Genomic DNA, 24,335 nt, shown 5'->3' with positions numbered 1-24,335 from the left:
ACACGGACGAGTTTGGCTCATTGGAACCCGAGCCGAGTCGGACTCGCGAGCCACACTCGTACGTGTCTGGGCCCCCTTTTTTAAGCCCCTCCTAGATGCGTCACACGCGCGACCGCTCTACCACCCCGTGATTCATATTGATAGTTGCTATATAGTTGTATAAGAAACCGAATGAAACAAAACAAATGAAAGCATTCGTCTGTTTCGGAATTTTGTCCTGAGATTCGAGCAAATGATAGCATTCAGACTGTGGTCTGCCGAGTTCTGATGCCGTATATGCTTCCAGGTTGTATCTTTATTTCGGAAGAACGTACTGCTTCTGTCTTAAGGTTGTTAATGGAGGTATTATTATTATTATTATTAGAGGGGTGGGTTTCCCCATGCACTTAGACCAGTTATTGGTCCATTGTGCTTCCCCTTTAATTTATACTGTCGCCATACCCTACCGGTACGGGTGTGTGCTATCAGCCCTGTTCAGCCAACGAGGTCGGCCCTCGGTACCTGATATTTCCCCCATCTACCAGAGGCATTGGAAACTACTTGGGCGGGAAATGTGTTGCCTAATTTTGCTCAGAGGTCTCATAGAGACATGAGGATGCCGTAAAGCTACGACACGGGACCCACGGCTTAAAGTCCCTCCCGGAGGACTTGTTCCCTGAATTTTTCCGCCCTTAAAAATTCCACCACCTCCGTCGGGTTTGAACCCGCGTACCTTGAGTCATGAGGTGGGAACGTTACCCCTAGACTACGGAGGCCGCTTTTGTTAATGGAGGTAGCATGTTCCTCCGAAAGATTAGTATCCATCTATAAAACTACGCGGCGTGACAACCTAGAAGAGTATAATTTGAATACCCGCCGCACTGAGTATCTAAAGCCACATAGAGGATAATATTGTAAGGAGCGTGAAGGTAATGAGATTGTTACGAATTGCCTCAGTGGGTTCAGGAGAGTGCAGGGACTGTGACCTTGCCGTAGTATCAGGGGCCACTGCACCCTTTTCACGAGTGCAACCATAACGGTGTTAACGTGATTTACGCTTTCCATATTGTGCAAATTTATGGATTTGTATGCTGACTGGTTTGCATTTCATGCACGTAGACATGTATTAACGTTTTAATTTTAGTAATTGGTAAGCGCTGCGGTTTTACCAATGGGACCGTTGTACGCTCCCCAATAACGCTGTTAACTACTCGACACGTTTTGTCAGCGGAAAATATGATACTGATAAACTCTGATCGAGCTGATCGCCCTCTTTAATGGATGTTTGATTGTCCCGTGCCTGCTGGTAGTTGTAGCTGCAGTAGATATACAGCATGTTCCAGGAGGAAGGGTCAGTATTCTGGGAGGTCACAGCATAGATCATTCTAAGCAAAAAGATAATAATGTGTATATGTACATGTGTCCTATTCCGACCGGTTTCCGAGTTAGAGCTATTTCCCTCTACAGTTCCAAATTAGTTGATAAAGAAGATTTATTACGTACTGTTCCTAATACCGGTATTTATTGTTGAAGCGATAAAGTTGGTGCAGCTTGCATAGTATACATTTTCTAAAATTCCACCATCAACATCAGTGCATTTTGCAGCTTGTCTGTACAGTGTACTATACAGTGAAATAGCTCTATCTCCGTGCAACTCGTGTGAGGACATGGCGTGTTGCTCGTCTGTACAGTCTACTATACAGTGAAGTAGCTCTCTCTCGGTGCAATTCGTGTGAGGACATGGCTTGTTGCTCGTCTGTACAGTGTACTATACAGTGAAGTAGCTCTCTCTCGGTGCAACTCGTGTGAGGACATGGCGTGTTGCTCGTCTGTACAGTGTACAATGTGCTGTACAGTGAAATAGCTCTATCTCGGTGCAACTCGTGTGAGGTCGTGGCCTGTTGCTCGTCTGTACAGTGTGCAGTGTACTGTACAGTGAACACAGTGAAATATTGATGTCTCGGTGCAGCTCGTGTGAGGACATGGCGTGTTGCTCGTCTGTACAGTGTACAATGTGCTGTACAGTGAAATAGCTCTATCTCGGTGCAACTCGTGTGAGGACGTGGCGTGTTGCTCGTCTGTACAGTGTACAGTGTACTGTGCGGCGAAATAGCTCTATCTCGTTGCAACTCGTGTGAGGACATGGCGTGTTGCTCGTCTGTACAGTGTACAGTGAAATAGCTCTATCTCGGAAACCGTTCGGAATAGGACACATGTACATATACACTTCATAAGGTTGTAGTGTAGCATCGTGTTGGACATTGCTTATTAATTAACAAATGCGTTGTGTTTAAACCACGTGATGTAAACACACAGCGCGGCAGGAAGAAACATCCAGCGCGACAAGAAAACGCGAATGTATACTCGTACAGTGTGGTTTTAAATGTGTTTAAAAGACTGTGTCTATGTAGTAACTTTTAAACAAATTTTCAAATGAGTGTTGCATGTAAGACGGAATATCGAAGATATGTATTAATTAACATATACTCTTTTTTTTTGTTAGAATGGCCTATACTGTGACCTCCCAGAATATTGACCTTTCCTCTTGGGACACTCTGTATAAGCGCACATGATTTTTTTCTGGAAGCAGTTATTTTGCAACTGCGTTTCATTTGAGTGTGTATTTTCTAGGACAGATCTTCATTTAACAACAAGATTAGACATTTTTTAAATTCAGAGTGGTATTTTGTGTGAGGGAGTGAAGGCTAAGTGAAGTAAAGAAGGCGAAGTTTATTTTGGAGGGGTGGACGGTGTTCTGCACGTATTTGCTTTGCACATGAAGCGATGTTCGGTGTGCTTCTGGTTCATCCTCATCAGATTCCTTTCGTAGTAATTTTTATAAGAATACATTCGGTGTACATTAATGGTTTTTTCTGCAGTTGTGAATATATGGTGTGTACTGAAGAGAACTGTGTTGATATCCTGGCCATAGAGTCAAAACTACCCAAAATAAATTAAAATGCCGCCTTATCAGCTGCTATAACGCTCTCGTAGCATAGATCTTCCTTGGATTTAGCCAAGGTACTTATGGTGCACATAGGCCAATAGGATATGGCCTAACACAGCGTATGCCTTTAGGTAACATTATTGTATAAGAGGTCTTCTCCAAGTATAATTAGAATGATCAAGTCAAGGAGGATGAAGTGGGCGGGGCATGTAGCACGAATGAGGAGAAGAGGAATGCATATAGGATATTGATGGGAAAATCAGAAGGAAAGAGACCACTGGGAAGACCAATGCGTATGTGGGTGGACAATATTAAAATGGATCTGAGGATGCGATGGTATGGACTGGATTGATCTGGCTAAGGTAAGGGACCAGTGTAGGGCTCTTCTGAACACGGTAATGAACCTTCGAGTTCCATAAAATGTAGGGGAATTCTTGAGTGTGTGCACAATTGGAGGCCCTTCAAGAAGGACTCAGCTCCATGAGTAAGTAAGTAATTTTAAAATTTGCTTAGTGTGGGTTGGAGTCCAACTGGGTCCATTCTGCACGGCAGCCACTGATTGGCCTATTGTACCTGCCTCGGGTGATTATGATAATCGAGAATTTGGTGGAATGAAGATTGACAGGGGAAACCGAAGTATTCCGTGAAAACCTACCCCAGCACTACTTTGTCCACCACATATCCCAGTTGACCAGACCCAGGATCCAACCCGGGCCGCCGCGGTGGGAAGCCAGCGACTGACCACTTTAGCTATGGCGCGGCCACGAGTGAGTGAGTAAGCAAGTGTTGTACACTTCATTGTCTTCTTGAATGCAATGCCACGTAATATCTCCCGCGGACCGCAGGTTTTTCGGAAACGTTGGTGAAAATGTACCAGAGTGCACGGTATCTCGTACCACAAGACAGTAATCATAGTCATTGCCTTAAGACCCTCGAATTTGGCAGCACTGCATAGACTCATCTTCGAGCGCAGGCATTATTATTGTTGTTAGTGGCGGCGGCAGACTGCTTGTCCCTGTTCTCACGGTCTCTTCGCTTGCGAATTTCTTATTTTTCCTTCTACCCTGAAGATGGAGCCGATACGTTCCTCCGAAACGTCTGTTAACACCACATCTACACGGTGCCACATCCCAGAAGACTGCTTTCTTCATCGTCACCGCCGTGAAAACCTCAAATCTTATATAATGGATTATGGTTAAGCCTTTCCATTGGAAAATGTGCCGAAAGTTATGTTGAGGATGATAGGGTTTCGTTTGTGTCGCGCTGTGACCGTATTCCCCGCATTTGGGTAGTATCCTGAGCTTCCCACTTCGTATCGATCGGTAGCCGAACTGTTGCTGCGATTGTACGTACAGATGCATTAATCAGTGCTTATATCTCATAGTCAGTTACTCGATTGGATTGCAGCACCGCCATACACGTAGTAACAGCATTTCCGGTGCGTCAGTACTTTTGTGAACCTGTACATAAAGAGTGGTGATCAAGATTCGAGCCCGACAGACCCGCATCGTTGTACCATGAAGATCTCAACCTGCACGTGTAAATGTGCTACATTCAGTCTGCTTCAGTTTACATGCCAGTATTTCTAGTGGCCAGAGTTCCTGGCTACAGGGCCAGAGGTTCCGGGTTCGATTCCCGGCGCTACAAAATTTTCTGAGTATTAGTGGGTGTGGAACGGGGTCCGATCAGTCTCGTGAGGATAATTAAGGAGCTACTTCGAGGCAATTGCGGCTCCGGTCCAGAAAACCGAGATTAACGGCCGTGGGGATCCGTTGTACTGACCACGTTACACTCTCTATCCGCAAAAGTTGGCACTATCCAGGTCGACAAGGGGCGGTCGGTCGGTCGGTCGGTCGGTGTAGTTCACTTGCGGAATACAGACCACGGAGTTTGTTTCTTTGTTACATGCCAATGTTACAACAAATTTTAATGTGTGGATAGCTGCGGGTTGGATGACTGGGGTTCAATTCCCGTCAGGAATAAGACATTTTTCACTTCTCCACAGCGTTCATACCGGCTGTGGGCCCCACCCAACCTCCTATCCAGTGGTTACCGGGGATAATGCTGCCGGACCACGATGCTTACTACTCAGCCACATCTAGTGCCCCTGTCGGGAATGGTGGAGCTGTAACTGCACTCCCCCTACTTCTTGTCGCCGTGCTTAATAAACACAGAGACAGCTTTACCTTTTACCTTTTATGACGTGTAATGTTTATCAGAACATGTATTAAATAACTTTAGTAAATAATGTCCTTATTTTCAATGTTTCGCGTTTGGTGGTTTCATGGAATAAAGGAAATCGAGATGGGCGGGCCTTGTAACACGGGTAGAGGAACAGGAACTGTTTTAGTTGGAAAATGTAGCTAAAGATGGCTTGGATGGCTGCACGTTTCATTACTGTATTTTGAACGGTTCAGTTAAAAAAATAAAGACGATAAGTGTATTAACCGTGAGAGCTGTGGTAGGCCTGCCCTCTCGCTTTTGGGAACGGGGTTAATGTCATCCCTTTCCTTCGTATAATGAATTGAATTCGTTAATCTCCGTGACACCGACAGTCAGAAGTTGGAGGTGCTTGCACGAGTATTGACGCGTGCATACAGCCGAGCCCGCAACGTCTGCAGCAAGCCGGCGAGTCTTGTTGGTACGAAACAAGAGCAAGTGTACTCCGTCCACGTGGCTCTTGAAGGGCACATAGGTTCCCCGCCTGGAATATCCATGGCACTTATTCATTTTGGTAATATAAAATTCGGTCCGCTAATTCCCAGATGTTGGGAGATTTGAGGCGAGATAAAAAAGAAAAAGACACATAAACAAGACCCCCCAACCGGGAATCTCGGGGTATAGAGTGGATGGTGGCGATTTTCATTATCATCGACTGTACTCTACAGATTTGGAGATAATGTTATGGTTCAGTCTTCCTGCTGATAAACCTGGGCTGTAGACCTTTCTTGAATATACAGAATCTGGAAAGTGATAGTGAAAGAACTTTAGTTCGTTCTCGAACTAAAGTTGGGGGGGTTCCCAGCTTCTTTGAATTTTCGTTCCTGAGAACTTGGAAAGGAAGTATCAGTATCCTTTGAATTTTTGTAAGAAATGTTTTGAAGTTTCCGGTCTATAAAACCGAAAATTAACGGCCGTGAGGATTCGTGGCGCTGACCACGCGACACGCTCTGTCCACTAAAGGTGGTACTAACTTCGCCGACAAGCGGCGGTCACTCGGTCGGTATAGTTCGCTTGCGGACTAAAGCTACGGGGTTTGTTTTTATTTGTTGAAGTTTTAAAGATTTCGTTCTGCTTGGTGGTTCGTGAGCACGGAGATGGCATAGTGTCGGCAAACTGTAGCTCGATCCTCGCGAGATAAGGGTTTGTTAAATATTCGCTGCAATATAATATAATAGTATGCAGGGTCTACTTCAAAGGTGCCGACAAACTTTGGGCAAGGGTTACACATACCAAAACAAGAAGAAATGTCCATATCATCATGTTTCCGAAAACATTTAATTCCTGACTTAGAGCTGCAAAAGCACATGTCGCCAGACGCAGATCCCTAGTAATGAACCGTATAGGTTACCCGAAGCGGATGGCTTTTGAATATCGGTCTGGATTCTAGGTATTATGGCCAAATTTGTTCTTGGTTTTCCTCAACCTCTCCAGGTGAATACCGTGGTGGGTGTCATGAATTGGAGCACAGTTAGCGTCTCTTTTCCTGTTCACCGTTCCTAACCATTCTGCAGCCTCATTCCTCGAGATATAGCCTCTGCAGTTGATGTAGCATCCTGATGTAAACCGATGCAAAGATTATTATAGCGTTAGGACCACTCAATCGCGGGATTGTTCTCAGAAGCCTGACGGGTAGACACGTATCGTTTGTGTTTATATCGCGATTCTTTTTTTCGGGTTCCCCCCCCCGGATTGTCACTGCCACAAGAGACTTCGGTCTCTACTGATAAATACTGGAAGAAATGTAAGACAGTCAAGGTAATTTTTGCCTGAACTTTGTGCCAGTTTGTAATTAGTGTTTGTGAGTTCCTTTAGCCCCACATCAGAAGAATGTTAACGTTAAACCAAAGCAATTTAATGTACCAACACGGTTATGAACCAATGATTGTCTGCACGCGCCTGATCGTGTAAAATTCCAGCCCACAATAGAGCGAATATCTGGAGAAGAATCCAGTCGTACTAGTGCCTCCTATCTCATCATTTCATCTTGACCATAGCAGTCTAAGCATGCTTGAAGACGTGTTGATGTCCTTTAAAGGAGGTCTGTAAACATTAGTCAACAGAAATATACAATAAATAGAAATTTATGCCGCGTATTACATAGATATTTGAAGTTGGCGCTGTAAAAGCAGCAGCCTAATGTAGAATCCTGTAATTCGCGAGGCCTCCATAGACTGTTGTCTTTAATTCTTTTACTGTGTTGGTTAACACAGTCGTCGACCCGTTATTTCTGAACCGCTGCAACACATGCGGGATGACGGCAGATGGCATAAGATGCAGAATTCAGTTAGCCGCATCTGTTTACAATACTCGTGCATGATAAAGGTAAACCTGTCCCTGCACTTAATTAATTACCACGTCACGAAGACGTATGAGGGAGATGAGATATAGTTCCGCCTTTGTATACCTCAGCATTAGATGGATGTGAGTGATCAGCTTCTAACCCTGGCCACTTTACCCTCGGTTAAGAACCCCGGTACCCATTGTATAGGGCCTGGGTGGATCCCAGACCCGGTCTGGAAGCTATGGAGCAGAGACAGATCTCTGGCGTCTACCAGAAATCGAACCCCGACATTCCAGCCTATAGACCACTAGTACCTTCCGAGCTACTCTGGCACGTTCCTCCCATGTATAGTACTTTACAGCATCCAGAGATCTGAAATCAGTCGGCTGTTTCATCTGTTAACAACTCCCCTCGGAAAGACGGGCGCGTGTCATTTCGCAAAATATTGCAATCCTAAACAAAGGAATTGTAGCATTGGAGGTATTGAGTATTTACAAGTTAGGGACGGTAGATTTGCCATTCTGTATAAATGCTACATTTAATATCTTTTTAAAGCCGCGTGACTCCGTGTCTCGTCATTTCCGACGCCTTCTGTGATTTCGGATGGATGGAAGCGCATCTTGACACGTATACTCGTATATTGACTAAGCAGTCGCGGATAGCGGACAGCGGGTGGATTAACCGTTCAGCGTAAAAAAATGTCGGCCACAAAACGCAAAGACGTCCACGGAATTAGCGTGACACAGGGGAGTCCCAGGGAGATAGGATACCAGCAAAGGAACGAGACAAAGAGATGGAGAATAATAAGTGTAAAGCTATCCCTGTATCAGGCCGCCGAGGCTCATAGGGTTGTGAGATGTTGAGGTTCCCACATTTTCTATACAGTCGGCTCATAAATGGCGGTAAGGTGATGGAGAATAATAGTGAAATTAATATACTGGACCTAGCCGAAGGTAGGGTCTAAGGGTTGGTTTTCTGTGGAAAAACTTCGCAACTTTTTATCATCTTCGAGTCAAGTTCTAGGTCGTTAACTTCTGTGGCTTACGCACCTTGGCGAAGAGGACGAACATGAAGTGCTGAACTTGCTTGGTTAATCGAATGCGAAGAGATGCAGGAGTTACTGCTTTAAATACATGATTAAACAGCATGAAATATGCAATTGCTTGTCTGTGTCGAAGCCCTCAGAATTCCTGTTGTACTGAATTAAGTACATTGAGTGGAAACGCCATCCCATATTTACGTCACATGTTCACCAAGTGTGATCTCAGTTATAGCTCGAGTTTAATTATTATCGGAAACAGCAGTCACTATTGCACAAAGCACTAGTCTGGAAGGGCTGTTAAAGAAGCCTACAGCCGTTGTACAGATTCAGTCTGTCATATGAGGTTCTATTCAGAAATAAAGCTCTCTATTCTGCCGGTATCGTAAACCTGAATGGGTAATCTCCTTGCTGTTGAACCTGGAGATTGGCTTTCCAGAGAAGAATGGTTTCCAGTAAGCCTTCAGTTCAACGTTGGCACTCCTACATTTTCGTCCATTCGCTCTTCTCAATTTCGCTTCCTCCATTTTAAATCAGAATTCGAGTGAGTGTTGCTGTAGCCAGTTTCGATTTGAAGGTGACGAAACCAACCCAAATCCCATATCCAGAGAATGTTTATTCAGAATTAAGATGTTTAGATTATGTTTCTCCGAGTTTGAATCCGATATCACAGCTCTTGCGAAGAAGAATGAACCAGCCAATACACTCGTGGGGCATACACTCATCTGCATGTCCTGTTTGGCGTCAGTGTAATTGTTTCATAACTGAAGTTATGTGTTGTTTACATTTATGATATTCGCATGTGAACCTTATCCCTTTGTTTCGGAATCCTTCGATGTGTACGATATAGTAGACTTACCTTGTGAGGTATGAGGTTCTCATGGTTGTGACTATAAAGGATTATTATTATTATTATTACCGTTATTTGCTAGTGGGGTGAGACTGAGTCCACTTGGTACTGCGGCCACTTCATGCCTGTTGTACCAGCCCCTGATGATAGATGATGGTGATTGTGATTGTGGAGCAGTTTGTGGAATGAAGATTGGCAGGGGAAACCGAAGTACTCTGAAAAATCCTGCTACTTTGTCCACCACAAATCCCACATGACCAGATCCGGGATCGAACCTGGACCGCCGCCGTGGCAAGCCAGCGACTAACCTTCTGAGCTATGGCGCGGCGGACTGTGAAGGTTACTGCTCTCTGCGGTGTGACTGCATGCAGTCAGCTTTTCAACATTCTCCTGCCCTTGTCGGAAGATGGAGAAAGCGTGTTCCTTGGAAACGTCAAGGCTACACGGCATCACATCCCAAAGGACCTTCTTAAACATGGTGGAGGAACAGTAAAATATGGTTAGGCAAGTGTGGCCTTCTTAGGTATAAAGCTTTATTGGGAGGAAACATTCGTTTTTTTTTTTAACTTTTAAGCAGGCAGCCCAGTACTCAAATCATCGGTTATTCGGAGTTGGAAGATTTTACGTACTTCTGTTTTTATTAATTTCCTTCGTATAGCCTCAGTTGACTGAGTTATGGGTCTTTAATCGCATTATCTACAGAACAGACGTTATGTTGGTCCATAAACTTTCGGAAGTAAGCTTGCTGTGCTCGGGTCCAGGTTGAAGATGCAGAATGTAGGGATACTATAGCTCGCTGTACAGGGCTGTTAGGACGTAACGTGATCCCGTCTATGCATGTCAATGAACATATAATGTAAACTGATAAAATATCGCAGGGATTGTGACATATGGGCACTTTCTAGGCAACGGGTCTGTAAACACATCCTCGCAACACACTAGCATGGGACAGTACGTCTACTGCTAGGCAACCGAGCGGTAAACAAACTTCAACAATAGAGACCGTGCTTTCTGTGTGGTCCGTGTAGAGTCTATATAACAACAGTATGTAGCTGGGATTAGGTCACCCCCGTGTGGAGGCGGAGCCGAATACCTCCACCGTGACCCTGCGAGTCGTAGGAGGCGACGAAAACGGAAGTCTCAAATCTGAGACAGTAAAATATGGTAGCGAGTCCCAAGGGACTCAGACCCGAGAAAGACTACTCTGGCAACACCCAGTAGCATGTAAAAAAGACAGACCCGTCCTCTCGTCAGAGAGGACGGCCCACAAAAAACAAAACCGTAACGTTCAACAGTAATAAATATCTGGTCACACCATGACTGACTGACTGACTGACTGACTGACTGACTGACTGACTGACTGACTGACTGACTGACTGACTGACTGACTGACCGACCGACCGACCGACCGTTAGTCGCAGTATGACTTGGACTTGGGATTAGGTGAGAACCCGTGTGGAGGCGGTGTCGAATACCTCCACCGTGACCCTGCGAGTCGTTGGAGGCGGCGAAAAGGGATGTCTCAAATTTGAGACAGTAATATATGGTCGCGAGTACCAGGGGACCTGAGAAAGACCGCCCTGGCAAGACCAGCAGTATATACAAAAAGACACCCGTCCTCTAGTCAGAGAGGGGCCTCATAAGAAACAAGACCGTAACTGTCAGTCAGTAATAAAATATCTGTTCATTAGCCCCAGATGGTGCTCGACACCAAGACTTACTGACTTAACTGACTGACTGACCGACCGATCGTCAGTCGCAATGTGACTTTGACTTTGGATTAGATCAGAGTTGTGGGTTGGCAGTTGAGAGTTCGGTTCTGTACGGGAGGCTGTGAAGAAAAGAGTTAGTTGCAAGATTGCAGCTGTGAAGAGAAGATTTTATGTGTAATATTTGGAGTATGTAATTCAGTGAAGACATTGTAAAGGCGTAGCCATTGTTTGAGATCTGTTACCTAGCAACAACTTGTGTAACCAGACGGTGAAGACATTATTTACGTTATAATTACAGTAATCCATAGAGTGTTACAATTAATATTAGTTACGACTTTCGAATATCCAATGAATCAGAATCGCCAATCCAAACCCCGTCTACGAATCACTAATACACGTGTGTAGCCATTCGCTTCAGAATATCATAATTAAATACAAGTATTTATGTCCTCTATGACCCATGTTCTTAAATCTGAATGTCTTATAGTTTCGTTTTGTTTTTAAGTGTAAGTCCCAGCATTAAAAACTAACGATATTCTCCTCCCTGACGTGAGGTTCAACTATTTGGAAATGCACAGTTCACAATTAAGCCAATATGTACGCAGACGACTCATATCAGCAACAGTACAGTCAAGTAGGATGTGGGACTTTAGACCCAGTCCTGGTCTGAAAGGTTATGGTTGGAGGCGCTGATATGCTGAATTACAGGAAGCAGTTTTGGTTGCTGATGTCCCTGAAACACTGCATATTTTCACCTTCCCCTGTAGCTCTTTCCTCATTTCTCTGGCGTTCCGTATTATGTCCCCTTTCCCTTTGTCTCCGTTTATCTTCCTCGGGTCAGATGTTCATCACGGTTGCATTTAGAGAGAGCAGTATAGGGGAGTTTGCAAAAAGAAAGTGTTTTATTGTCTGCTTTCGGTATCGGATCATCAGAACAACGGCCGCGCCCGGAAGCGATCCGTTTAACAGATGCTCTGTCTGTGGCTTTAATTAATTACTGCGGCAACAACGGACGTAGCAGGCGGCAAGGTCACGTCTTCATTTCATCGTTTGTAAGGTCGTCGTGCATTGAAATCCGGAAATGAGTACCAGGAACATTCCTGGGAGGTAAAGGGCGGCCGGCGCGTAAGACTGACAGCCTTGCCGCCATCTGTGAGCCGATTGTCTAGATAATGTGGGACCCCGAACATCTCACAACCGTATGGGCCTCCACGCCCTGGTACAGTTATAGCTTGGCAGTCCATGCTTATAACTGTCAGTCTTAAAATTTCCTTAAAGGAGCCGGGATAGCGCAGTTGATATAGATACCGGTTATGGGCTGGACGGCAGAGGGTTTGGAGTTCTAGTCCCGTTGGGAACAAGATTTTTCTCTTGTCCACAGCGTCCAGACCGGTTCTGAGGCGCACCCAGCCTTCTATCAAATGGGTACCGGGGGCTCTTTCCCGGGATAAAGCGGCCGGGGTGTGGAGCTGACCGCTCACTAATACCGAGGCAAAGCATACATGGATCTGTACATCACTCCCCCATACACCTTAATTAGTTAAGCACAGGGACAGCTTTACCTTTTTTTTCTTTTTTGTATTTCTTTAACTTTTAGCCTTGTCAAAACAAGTTTCCTTTAAAATTGTAGACTTAAAGGAGGTTTGTAATTTGCGTTACATTGCAGTTTCTTCATGTGACGACATAGATTTGAGATTAATGTAAAGTGGCGGCTTTGCTGGATCGATGCGGACCAAAATTAAATTCATCCGAACTTCGAAGTATTTTAGAGTGTTAATTGTGCATTCACTTGTGCAGGAACGCTTACAACTGGTAATTCGTTGTGGAACTCGTGATAAGGCTTGTTGTTGTCAGAGGCATAGTCTAAGCATTTTCCAGTTTGTTTATATCTGCAAATATGTCTATATTGTCTGTAGTAATGGACCTTTATACTCCTGTGATTTAATATGAAAGTATGGCCGCGCCATAGCTCAAGCGGTTAGTCACTGGCTTCCCACAGCGGCGGCCCGGGTTCGATCCCGGGTCTGGTCAGGTGGGATTTGTGGTGGAGAAAATGGTGAGTACTTCGGTTTCCCCTGCCAGTCTTCATTCCACCAGTTGCTCCACAATCACCCTGACTTATAATGTGGGGCTGGTACAATAGGCCAGAAGTGACCGCAGTACAAGGGACTTAGTCCCACCCCACTAGCAATAAAAAATAATGTGAAAGTATTCATTTGTATGTATTGAGGAACAGCAGATCTGTGTTTTGACGTTAAATGATCTTTAAAGTTTGTTTTGTATGAGTTCTGAAGTCTTGACGACGCTGTTTATATTGCTTTGGAATAAACTGGCAACCCATTCGTGTTCAGAATGTAAGATGGAGGAATGAGTTCCTCACGATACAACAAGCGCTTCAACGCAGAAGCCTGAACAGGTCTGTTCTGCCTTGTGCAAATATACTGAACATCTAATTTAAGAGTAGACTGGTTTCCATAAGCTGTCACGGTTGGCTCGGCCCCTACTGCAGGAAGTTGCTTAGTTCGGTATGAAAGGAGATGTCCTGCAGTAGATCTGAGTATGCACATTGAAAATGGCCGTTCTTTTCTTCCAGATTTTTTTCTGCTTTCGTAAATGTAAGTCCTGACTTCTTTGACTTTTTGGTGACTATAATGTTAATGTAAAGTTGTGCACATGCTCCAGTGTTCACATGGTCGTTTTAAACTGGACTGCGGGGCTTTAAAATATTGGATGTTACAATATTTATACTGTAATTATATGTCTAACTTGACACACGGAACATATGGGAAAAACGATTCTGAAACTGTGTAGCGGGAGGAGAAACTGTGAACGTAACAGGTTTATGTCGGCATCGGATATTTTGACGTCATTGTATCACACAGTTAACTTTCAGTTCAGATTTATTGCTCTTCGTGTTGTGTTATTCTTAATGTCCTTCTAAGGGGTCCGGCCTGTAGGAAATTGCTTTACACAGCACATTGGTAGCCGGAGTTTGTTCGTCTCATTTTGTATCGCGTTGTGATTGTTGAGGCCGAAGTTCTATCTCAGGATAGCGACATCAAGTTGTGCAGAGGTACTCCGGATTTTGCTAGCAACCATATTACGTGTTCAAATGTGGGTTTCACAGACTGCCATTCACGATATGCCTAGGAATATTGTGGGACATATAAGGCGTGTATGCTGTGCTCTCGTGCTGTACGTGGAATTTCTATTACCATTTTTTTATTGCTAGTGGGGTGGGACTAAGTCCCTTGTACTGCTGCCACTTTTGGCCTATTGTACCAGCCCAAGATGATAGGTGAGGGTGATTGTGGAGCAATTGGTGGAATGAAGATTGGCAGGGGAAACTGAAGTACTCGGAGAAAACCTGCCCCAGCGCCACTTTGTCCACCACAAATCCCACTTGAACAGACCCGGGATCGAGCCCGGGCCGCCGCAGTGGGAAGCCAGCGACAAACCACTTGAGCTATGGCACGGCCCTTCTATTACCATACTGCTATCAAGAAAATGTTTCCTATCCTCCGCGGGAACTGTGAACAAAGTGTTGTTGAGGCCGGAGGAAGGGTTTCTGGCGCGCACACTTTGTGATGGGCGACGATAAACGGAACATTTCTGATTTGTCATGACGACGCAGAGGCGATTTATTTTTGGAATAGTGCCAAGGTACGAATGGTCTCGGGTGTGCGTCGGCGGTGTCGAAGCGATTTTATTGAACTACGTCGGAAAGTTTCAGGAATATGTCAGGCCATTTCTCCGAAGGCGTATTAATGTTCCGTTAAGTACCATAACAGCGGTTTTGTGTTACCATGTTGGGAGAGGCATTTCTATTGCGCTAGGACAGTTAACGGGGCGTTTCTAATGTGATTCAACATTGGAGTGAGACTATCTGGAACTCTGGAAGTGTCTAGGTTGCCGGAGCGGTGGTGGATGTATTAATTTACTCTCGCGTTTTAAGCAAGTTGGGATGCAGTGCTGAGCGTGTGATGTGTTTCCTGAGGCTGCAAGAGCGCTAGAGACGGTTCTAGTGGTGGAGCAGCTTTTCTGTGCGGCTGCGGTGCCGTGTTCATTCCGAAATACTGCAACTCCGAGAGAGGTTTTCTGAACTGCAGAAACAGCGTATGGGGCGTTATTAGAATGTTACACGCAGCTCTGGAGACGTTATAATGTTACACCAACAGCCTGTGTTCGTCACTGATGATAGATGCAGTTCTCGTGCGAGTTTTTTTTTTCATATAATAAATCAATGTCAATGGACTGCATTATGAATAACTGTATGAACACATTTTTAACAAATTTAGACTGGACAAGGGAATTGCCACTGAACACTGAACTTGCACAGTAATGCAGAATTGTTGTCGTGTGCTGGGGACGGGCTCCCTACTAGTCCATTCATCTGCAGTCCAGCTGGAGAAGTCACGGAGAGGGAGGTATTGATCCGCGTCCACCCCTTCTCTCTTGGTCATGTGATATAACCAACCCTGTCAGGCACCTTATTTCAATGTACGTCTCTTATAGGAGATTTTTTCTTGCAAACTTTTGAGTAAGCGAAAAAAATGTAATGGTTTATATTTTGCCTCCTGCCTGGTAAGAATTGCAGAGACTGTGGGTTGATCTCAAGTTAAAACAAGGAGTTCGAAGCAGAACTCATAAAGCCAAGTTTCCAGTTACGTAGATTTATAGTTCTATGTATCTGTTGTTAGTATTAAGGTATTCTGGAACGAGAGTCACAAAATCAAAAGTGCATGAAACAAGACGTTCAGAACAGTTTAAACGTAGGGAATGCTTGCAGTGATGTAATTCAGTTTAGAATCTTTTGTTTCTCCATCTCCTTTCAAAAAAACCTAAAGATTGAAGTATGTATGAGTAATTCAATTGTTTAATGCGGTTACATGATTTCGGAGAGCGGCGCCGTGCAGTCTGGTTGGTAGCAGTGCCTTGCATGAACGTGCTACCTCATCTGTTCTGAAAATGGGGACACATGTTTCTCTGAAACATGGTAGTAATCTACCAGACTGTGGCCCCACATTTCTGAAGCTTGTGAGCTTAAGATTTGCCTCAGAGAAAAACCTCAAATCTCATGTGATTTGAGATGCTGCTTGGTATGGGTGGGAGGCTGGGCTGTTCACTTAAGCCGAATATGTGATAGGTTGAGCAGTTTTTTAAAACGCGGTGCATCAGAGAATATTTGCCCATAAGAAAGAGGAAATATTAGGAGGATTGAGAAAATTAGTCATTGAGGAGCTAAGGTGTGGTGGTGTAGACTGGATTCAGTTGGCTGAGGAGTGGCCATCTTGTGAGCACAAAATTAATCCTTTGAAAACTGTAAGATATGGGAGTCTCTTGACCAGCTGACAGTGAGCAACTCTTCTCCAAGGAGTAAAAGTAAAGCTATCCCTGTAATAGGCCGTGAAGGCCCATATGGTTGTGAGAGGTTGAGGGTTCCACGTTATCTAGACAATCGGCTCGAAGTTGGTGGTCAGGTTGTCAGCCTTATGTGCTGGCGTTAAAATTCTAATTTTTATTTTAAGTTTAGTTTATTAGGCATATTTATTATTAGATAATGATGGGTAGGAATTTTGTCGTTGGTCACTAAATCATGCTATCAGTGATATGGAAAGTGAAGCATCAAATATTGCTCAAACTTGGAAAATTTTGAATATAAAAGTAGACAATGTTACGAGTACTAGGAATCTTACTGGGGATAGAGGGCGGCCGGAGTGTAAGTCCTGTTACAGGGATAGCTTTACTTTGTTTATGTTGTAATGTAATTCGTAGTTCCGGATCTTTGTTTTATTTCTACTTCCATTTACATGGTGACTGTTGCATTGTACTCAGATTTCTTGCTTATTGAAGTCAGTGTCATTGCTTTCCAGACTTTTCAGGGCATTGTGTTGGTAATCCCAGTGTCTGAACAAGGGAGTGTTAACAGTTGTTTTTCTTCCTATTTTAGCAAACAGAGCCGCAAGCAGAAGCACCAACAACACAGGGAGCCCCGGCAGTGAATGTGACTACAGTAGCCCTTCCAAGTGAACCAGGGAAGAATCAACCCAAGAGACTCCATGTCTCAAATATCCCATTCCGGTTTCGAGATCCAGATCTTCGGGCTATGTTTGGGGTAAGCTTAGTTCAGAACCTGTTGTGTTTATATTGGTAATGAACAAGACAAGAAGGTCAGAATAGTGTTACATCCATCTGTAGCTGGAAGATGATTTTGTTTTTTCTGCCTTCATAATTTCAGTTTTCAATATTCTGGCCATTTGACTAGGATTTTTTGGTATGAAATTTCAGGATTTATGTTATGAATTCCAAAGAGAGTATTTGTTTTGCAGTGTACACACTGAAACATTTATATAGGGTTACACTGTATGCAGGGAGTTGTCTAATTAGAAAATTGAACGTATTTTGCCATTGTCATGTAAGGATGCAAGATGGAATTTTTTAATGCAGAGTATGTGAATGGTACCAGCAAGGGGGCACCCTGTCGTTGCCATCCAAGCATTGCAAGTGGTTCACACTTCTTCAAGGAGTGTGCAGTTTGCTCTGAGGATAGTCCATTCACTTTTCTGTCTGAGGAACACCACACCCATGTGCTGCAGTTAGTTTATAATTTAAAATCACAGAATTACCTATGCCAGTTGGAAATTTGAGGTTTTCATGGTGGTGAAGATGTATTTGTGTGGTCTTATGGGTAGTCTGACAGATGGATACCAACATATCAGAGAAAGATGTTGGTGTCAACCTTCCAGACTACTTGATTGTATTGTCATTTATTACATTACGTGTTTATAATAGGTGCGTGTAGTGACTAATATGTAAAGGCATCCCCAAATGTATTCTTATGCCACACTGTTGGTGATAGTTTTATAGGCTTGTTGCAGGGAGGAACAGTCTATTTCACAGGGTCATATTGCCCTTGACTAGGAGTTATATCAATGAAGTAATTTCTAATGACTAACAGCAACTGAGTTTATGAGACAGAAAATTATTGAGAAGAAAAACAATTATCATTTCTGATTCCTGTGAGAGATACCAAAATTACTTTTGTAATGAAAACTGAATGGAACTTTTAGAAATATTTATTTATATAGCAGATTTGTCTGAAAGGCAGTGTCAGTGCTACTGCCGTACTATTGATGCTAAGTGTTTTATATCAGGTATGGTGCTTCTTGTGACCAGTCTGATGGTTGACATGAGGTTTTCCTCTGTAAATGGTTCTAGGAATTGATTTTTTCATCCCCCCCATCAGTGAGAAAGCTTGTTCACAAATGTAGGGCCTTCCAAACACACTGGCACAACCTCAAATATATGATGGTCATGTTACACATATTAAAGATACAACTGTTCATACAAGATAATTATGATCAATATTAAGGTGAGATTTGCAAGATTCTCTGAGATCATAGGCCTTAAATTACAACTTTATTGGGTTTCTTGCTGCTCTCTGTGTCAGTTTGGTCACAACCAAGAGGAAAGAGAACTTGAAATTTGTTCTCTATTTAAACAGCACATAGTACATGAAGTCCATAAATAAAGAAATTTACACTGAATTAAAACAGACCTATGAAAACTTGCACTTTCTGGTGTAACAATTAGAAAGTTAGAGAACTTTAATTATTAGATTCCAGAACATACAGGAGCACTAAGAAGTCTTCAGCTGTTTGGTTTTTCACTGAACTTTTGTAGGAAATTTCCATTTGGTACTAAGTATGGACCAGCCACTCAGAATGTGCTGATTTTATGAAAATATTGTCACTGCTCCAACATGACTTTACATAGAAACAGCCAGAAACATATAAATGTGATGCACTCAGAAGTCTGAAATGTATAAACATTCAAAGAGTTGCACGCTACTGTATTGTCATGTTTAGTGACATCTTGAATTTCATTTAATACATTCCTTCTAACTGTGTGGTAGGTGATACTAACATCCCACTGAAGATGAAATGATTATATGGATACTATTTAGACAAGACTTTGAGATTGTTTCCAAAGGCTTGTGTTTGAACAAGGATGTTACATTGCAGTCTGACGACATGGCATTTACAGTTCATAACTTCATTATGCATACCAGCAGTATATGACAGTTAAAAATGAAATGCTACAATTAATTGTATATTTTTAAAATAACAATTATGTGTTCTTTGTTGCAGCAATTTGGTCCAATTCTTGATGTAGAAATAATTTTTAATGAAAGGGGTTCCAAGGTAAGAATCTTATTTTGTGTGCTTAATTAGTGCACTTTTATTTTACTTCTTTTTTCTGAACATTGTAACTGTTTCTAATATAAACATTCACTGAAGTGGATTATGTGTATTGCCTTGAATCATTTCAAAATTCTTTCAGTTACATATATACACGTGGATATATTGGTGCCATATGTTAATGAAATGTCAGTTTTCCTTGAGTTTAAACTAACCAGATTCAAAATTCTACATGTACTAGCATTTCATAGCAGCTTCTCAGGTTGTCTTCATTGAGTGTTGATGGGTACAGATATGCTTATTGCAATAAAACATTGAATATTCCGGTGTCAAACACGCTGCCTTTAACTGAAAGTCTTTTATATTATATTCATACATAAACCTTCTCGGGTAAAATCGCTAATGTGTAATAGATTCATGCTATTTTAATTTTGAAGCTGTTAAGAAAATGCTAGTTCCGTTTTTGTGTATCATGAGAAATATTTCATATGTACTTTATTTGATATCTGTGGCAATATAGATCTGAATTCTTTTGGTGCATAAGTAAGTGCTATAACTCAAGGAGAATTAATAAGGAGTGCTATCAATCAGGCCCACATGTATGAGAAAACATATACATTTTGTAATATTATTGTTAATATATGTTAGAAGTTGAGGACAGTAGTGTTCATATATTTATGGTTACCACCTTGATCGGTTTTATTGTGGATGCATATGTCCACCCCCCTACGCCTTCATGGCGTGGTGCATATTTAAGCTCAGGGACATTTACCATGAAGGTTTTACCATAATTGTTTCAAATTTGTTGGCATACAGTTTCTAAATTATCGCTTACATGGATATTATATTTAAGCATCCTGTTGCACTCCATACGATAAATGATATAATGATACAAATTCCGTCCCAAGTGCAAACAACATATTATGTGTCCTTGATCTTGTTCACCTACACTACATGTTTCGGCCTCAGGCGGCCATCATCAGGTGTATAACACTCACGTCGCTGTCACACTGCACTCAGCCCAAAATTTAACATTTAAAACACTTTTCTTGTTATTATCAACATCTACTTCGTTGATATTTGTCTGGATGTAGATTATACGTTAATTTTGATGTACCTGTAGTAGCACTATAAAATCTTTAGTTCTAATTTTAAAATCCTTTAAAATTTTTTCTCTAAATTTTAAATTTAAAATTGTTAGGGTTACTCGCCCTATGTCTAAAGTGCTGCAGCACACAGTACATCTGACAACACACGTAGTAAAGAATAACAGCGGCACGCAGACAGGAAGACTACACACTATAACATCTGTACAGTGTGGAAACAAGAACTAGCCGCTGCAGCACTTTAGACATAGGGCGAGTAACCCTAACAATTTTAAATTTAAAATTTAGAGAAAAAATTTTAAAGGATTTTAAAATTAGAACTAAAGATTTTATAGTGCTACTACAAGTACGTCAAAATTAACGTGTGTAAAATAATCTACATCCAGACAAATATCAACGAAGTAGAGGTTGATAATAACAAGAAAAGTGTTTTAAATGTTAAATTTTGGGCTGAGTGCAGTGTGACAGCGACGTGAGTGTTATACACCTGATGCTGGCCGTCTGAGGCCGCAACATGTAGTGTAGGTGAACAAGATCAAGGACACATAATATATGCACTTGGGACGGAATTTGTATCATTATATCATTTAGCTTACATGGATATATACTACTAATTATGCTTCATATGTTGTCTGTGGCATTACATAAAATGCTGTTACAAGTGAATTATTATAAGTGTAGGATGGAAGGCTGTGTAGAAATGTAGGCCTGTACTGATGCATGTCTTCAGTGTGTGGAATTTAATTATGCACTGGAACAATTTTATCATATACCCACATACTAACAGATGAATTAATTTAAATCCACTTTAAATACAAGCTCTGTGTACTAAATATAACAGTGCACATTGAAAATTACTACAAACTTTTCTGTTAGGCATGGCTAAGAATTAAGAATCTGTTCTTAATACTAATCTTCAGCTTTCATAAATTTCTTGGTATAACTGGAATAAATAGTGACAAAGAGGAAAACTACACCACTTAGTGATATTATGATGTCCATGAAACAAGAAAATGTGCCCTATTGAACTCTGTCACTCACCGCCTACTCCTCAGTATCATGGATGTATATAATTGTGTGAATTCTCTGGGTCAAGTCCATGTTGAAGGTGGTAGTCATAATCATAGTTAATTGTATTAATTGCATTATTTGGGCTAGTAAACAGTAATGTAGCATAATTTTGAAGTTTTTTGGTTGGGCATGGCTGTAAAAAGTGTGAATTTTGAAGAGTTTGTTTGTTTACTTTGGTACAGGAGAGAGATGATGGCCAGCTTTGGGAAGACTAATAGGTTTGAAAAAAGTGATAACTATATGTTCACTAAGTAGCTGTGGGTTGAAGCCTGGGAATGAATTGTACCATAGTAAACTAACTTCACTCTTTTGTTTGTAAGAGCTTGCACCATGATTGCCTTACCAGACCTGTGATTGTTACTCTCCTCTTCCACTTTTTATTCTACGTATACATAATATTCATACAGTTTTTCCAATTTACCAGTTCTTTAAATGGAAATGAATATGAGTTTGAAGTATGGCAATTATGCTGTTCTCTCTGAATGTGTATTTTTAAGTTTTTGTATGTGAAAAATAGCAAACTGATAAATTCCATCCACTTTTTCCATTTGACTTGAGGTTTGATTGATTCTGACTTTTTCTGACTCTCTGATTGTTGCTTCGTGTTGGCGCTTTCCTTGTGACGTACCGTACCATATTTTTGACTGTTGGCACCATGGGACATTCTTGTGTAATATTTGATTGTAACCTGCAGTGATTCTTTAGTAGTGTTCTCACTTTGTCCAAGCCATATTTGCAGCTGCTATTTTAGTGATACATCAGTGTTTTGAGAGTTGAATATATATAAATTCACACATGCAACCAAAATGTGCAGATGGTTCTTCACTAATGTGTGTGAGTTGTAGACATTAAAAGGAATTCAAAAGAAGCATGTCTGAAACACACTTGTTTGCAGCTAGCCAGACAAGTGCAGATGATTTTTTTAATTGTGGCTCGTGAATATTCATTTTTATTATAAGAGTTTTTTTTTATTCTTGGTACTGTTCCGTACAGTCTGTGCGTTCGTCTCTTTTTGGCACAGTAATGTTCATTGTACATAGAAATGAGTTCTTTCAGCATCCCAGTCTTGTGCTTTTATCACCAGCTTTAGCTTTAGACGGATCAAATAAGTTCACTGTCACATTATTAATAACAGTGGGTAACTGGGGAGTTGATGGTGCAGAAATAAGCTATGCCAAGGCTCACAGAACTGTGACAGCATGTGTTAACTTAATGCCATATGTCAGCTTCACTTTATATGCTGTTCATAATTAGTTTATGTGGAATGTTTATATTTGCTTTGCAAGTGGGGTAAAACATTGTAATGTGGTTTCTCTTCCATTTCTTTCTTGGTTTCATATAAGATATATATGATCATCATGGATATAGTGACACTTCATGGACTTGGATCTATGAGAGTGGTTTGTAAGATGTGCACATGCATTAATCTTCTTACTTTTAACTGTGAAACTCTCTTTTGTTTGATAGTTAGGTTGAAATAATTTTCAAGACTGTGTGATAATGTTATGCAGAGTTCCTGCTTGTAACATCAGCTCCTCATTACCTGTTCTTAGAACAGTTATTCATGCTACATGAACCGTCTGTGTGGTCTGAATCCCAAGTTTGGATGTGTAATTAACCTAAGGTCATGCAGATACACTGCCTGTTATGTTATACTATGAAAACTCAAACTTTGAAGTTGAGTATATTTTCAGTATTCTTATTTCAAGCTATTAATGTAGAAAATGCTTGACTTTCCCACAAACAAAATTGTATTTGTGATATGTTCTTTGCACAAAGTTTAGAGTTAATGCAATCTTGCATGTTGAGAACATGAAGAATATATTCAAACTTGATTTGTAACATTTATGTAATTTCTGTTGTAAATCGTATGTACTGTACTTCAATTTGAAATTAATTTTTAGGTGAGTCTAGTTGTAGGTAGATGAAGGTAGTAAGGAGATTGAGGAAACATATGTATAAGTTCCTTGTCTGCATGACCTTATTTAATTACCATGCTTAGCACATTAAAATTTACAACAATGCCTTGTATTGAGTGAAGAAACTTTCTCTCCAGAGTAGTAATCAATATTCTTAGCTTCCTATGTACCAAATCTGTGCTAAAAGGAAAAATTGAATTCCGAAGTAGGTCATGACATACATAGTCCTTGGCGATTGTTGGTTTGCCTGACCGTGATAATGTTCCGGCATGAAACAGGATTGATTGGCTTGGCCTCTCTTTGGACAACCATTACATGTAACTTGGTCCAACCTGCCCACACCTTTTTACAAAATGTTTCACTGCGGTTGGTTGGTTGATTGGTTGGTTGGTTGAATGATGCGGCCAGCTGAATACGGTACTTGCAAACTTGTTTCAAATTGGTGCATGCACTACTTTAAAATTGGCTCGATTCAGCTGTGTGTTTTGCGTGTGGTCAGTATTGTTCATTTTCTCAACAAAACTGACCTCGTAAGTTATAGACTCAGTGTTGTTTCGATCCAATAGCTTGGATGTATGCAGGCAGATTTGTTCACACTTTGCAAATTGCCGTATTTGATGCCTCCGCTTATCTCCCATAGTGATGTGTGTTCTGTGATTGCTATGTAGCTCACCACAACCTCTTAATTTTTTTACCATTTTTCAAAATTAATAATTTTCTAAGTTCATGCATCTGATCAAAGTCCATTAATAGAGTGATTTTAACTGAGTCCACCATTACATTTTAGCTCATGTAAATTCAAAACAGCCATATTGGATCTTTAGCATAGTAAGAATATCACTTCATGGTCTGTCCCTCCCTGCTGCAGATGTCAAATTCATTATAATCATCTTGAAACAGGAATTTTTAGTTCTGTCCGAATTATGTAGGTGAATGTAGCTTGTTGTCATACAGGAGGAGTCATATTTCTGAATTTGACTAATGACCCTGTTGACAGAATTTCCAAA

General features: G+C 41.7%; 1 protein-coding gene across 27 annotated transcripts in view; it reads left to right on the top strand.

The window, feature by feature from the left end:
* LOC111863713 (RNA binding protein fox-1 homolog 1) overlaps positions 1-24,335 on the top strand; it is a 597,437-nt gene that overhangs the window by 525,797 nt on the left and 47,305 nt on the right. For all 27 annotated transcript variants that reach the window (XR_004512941.1, XR_004512940.1, XR_002842655.2 and 24 more), the window contains 2 exons: positions 16,982-17,146; positions 19,182-19,235. Coding sequence is in view for 16 of the 27 variants with exons in the window: in XM_033751173.1 (XP_033607064.1) it covers positions 16,982-17,146; positions 19,182-19,235 (219 nt within the window). In the remaining 11 variants the exon portion in view is untranslated. The remainder of the gene's footprint in view (positions 1-16,981; positions 17,147-19,181; positions 19,236-24,335) is intronic.

Source organism: Cryptotermes secundus, unplaced genomic scaffold (genome assembly GCF_002891405.2).
Source record: "Cryptotermes secundus unplaced genomic scaffold, Csec_1.0 scaffold429, whole genome shotgun sequence".
In the NCBI taxonomy this organism is placed as follows: domain Eukaryota; kingdom Metazoa; phylum Arthropoda; class Insecta; order Blattodea; family Kalotermitidae; genus Cryptotermes; species Cryptotermes secundus.
The sequence above is the reverse complement of the archived record's forward strand: the minus strand, read 5'-3'. Positions and strand labels throughout refer to the sequence as shown.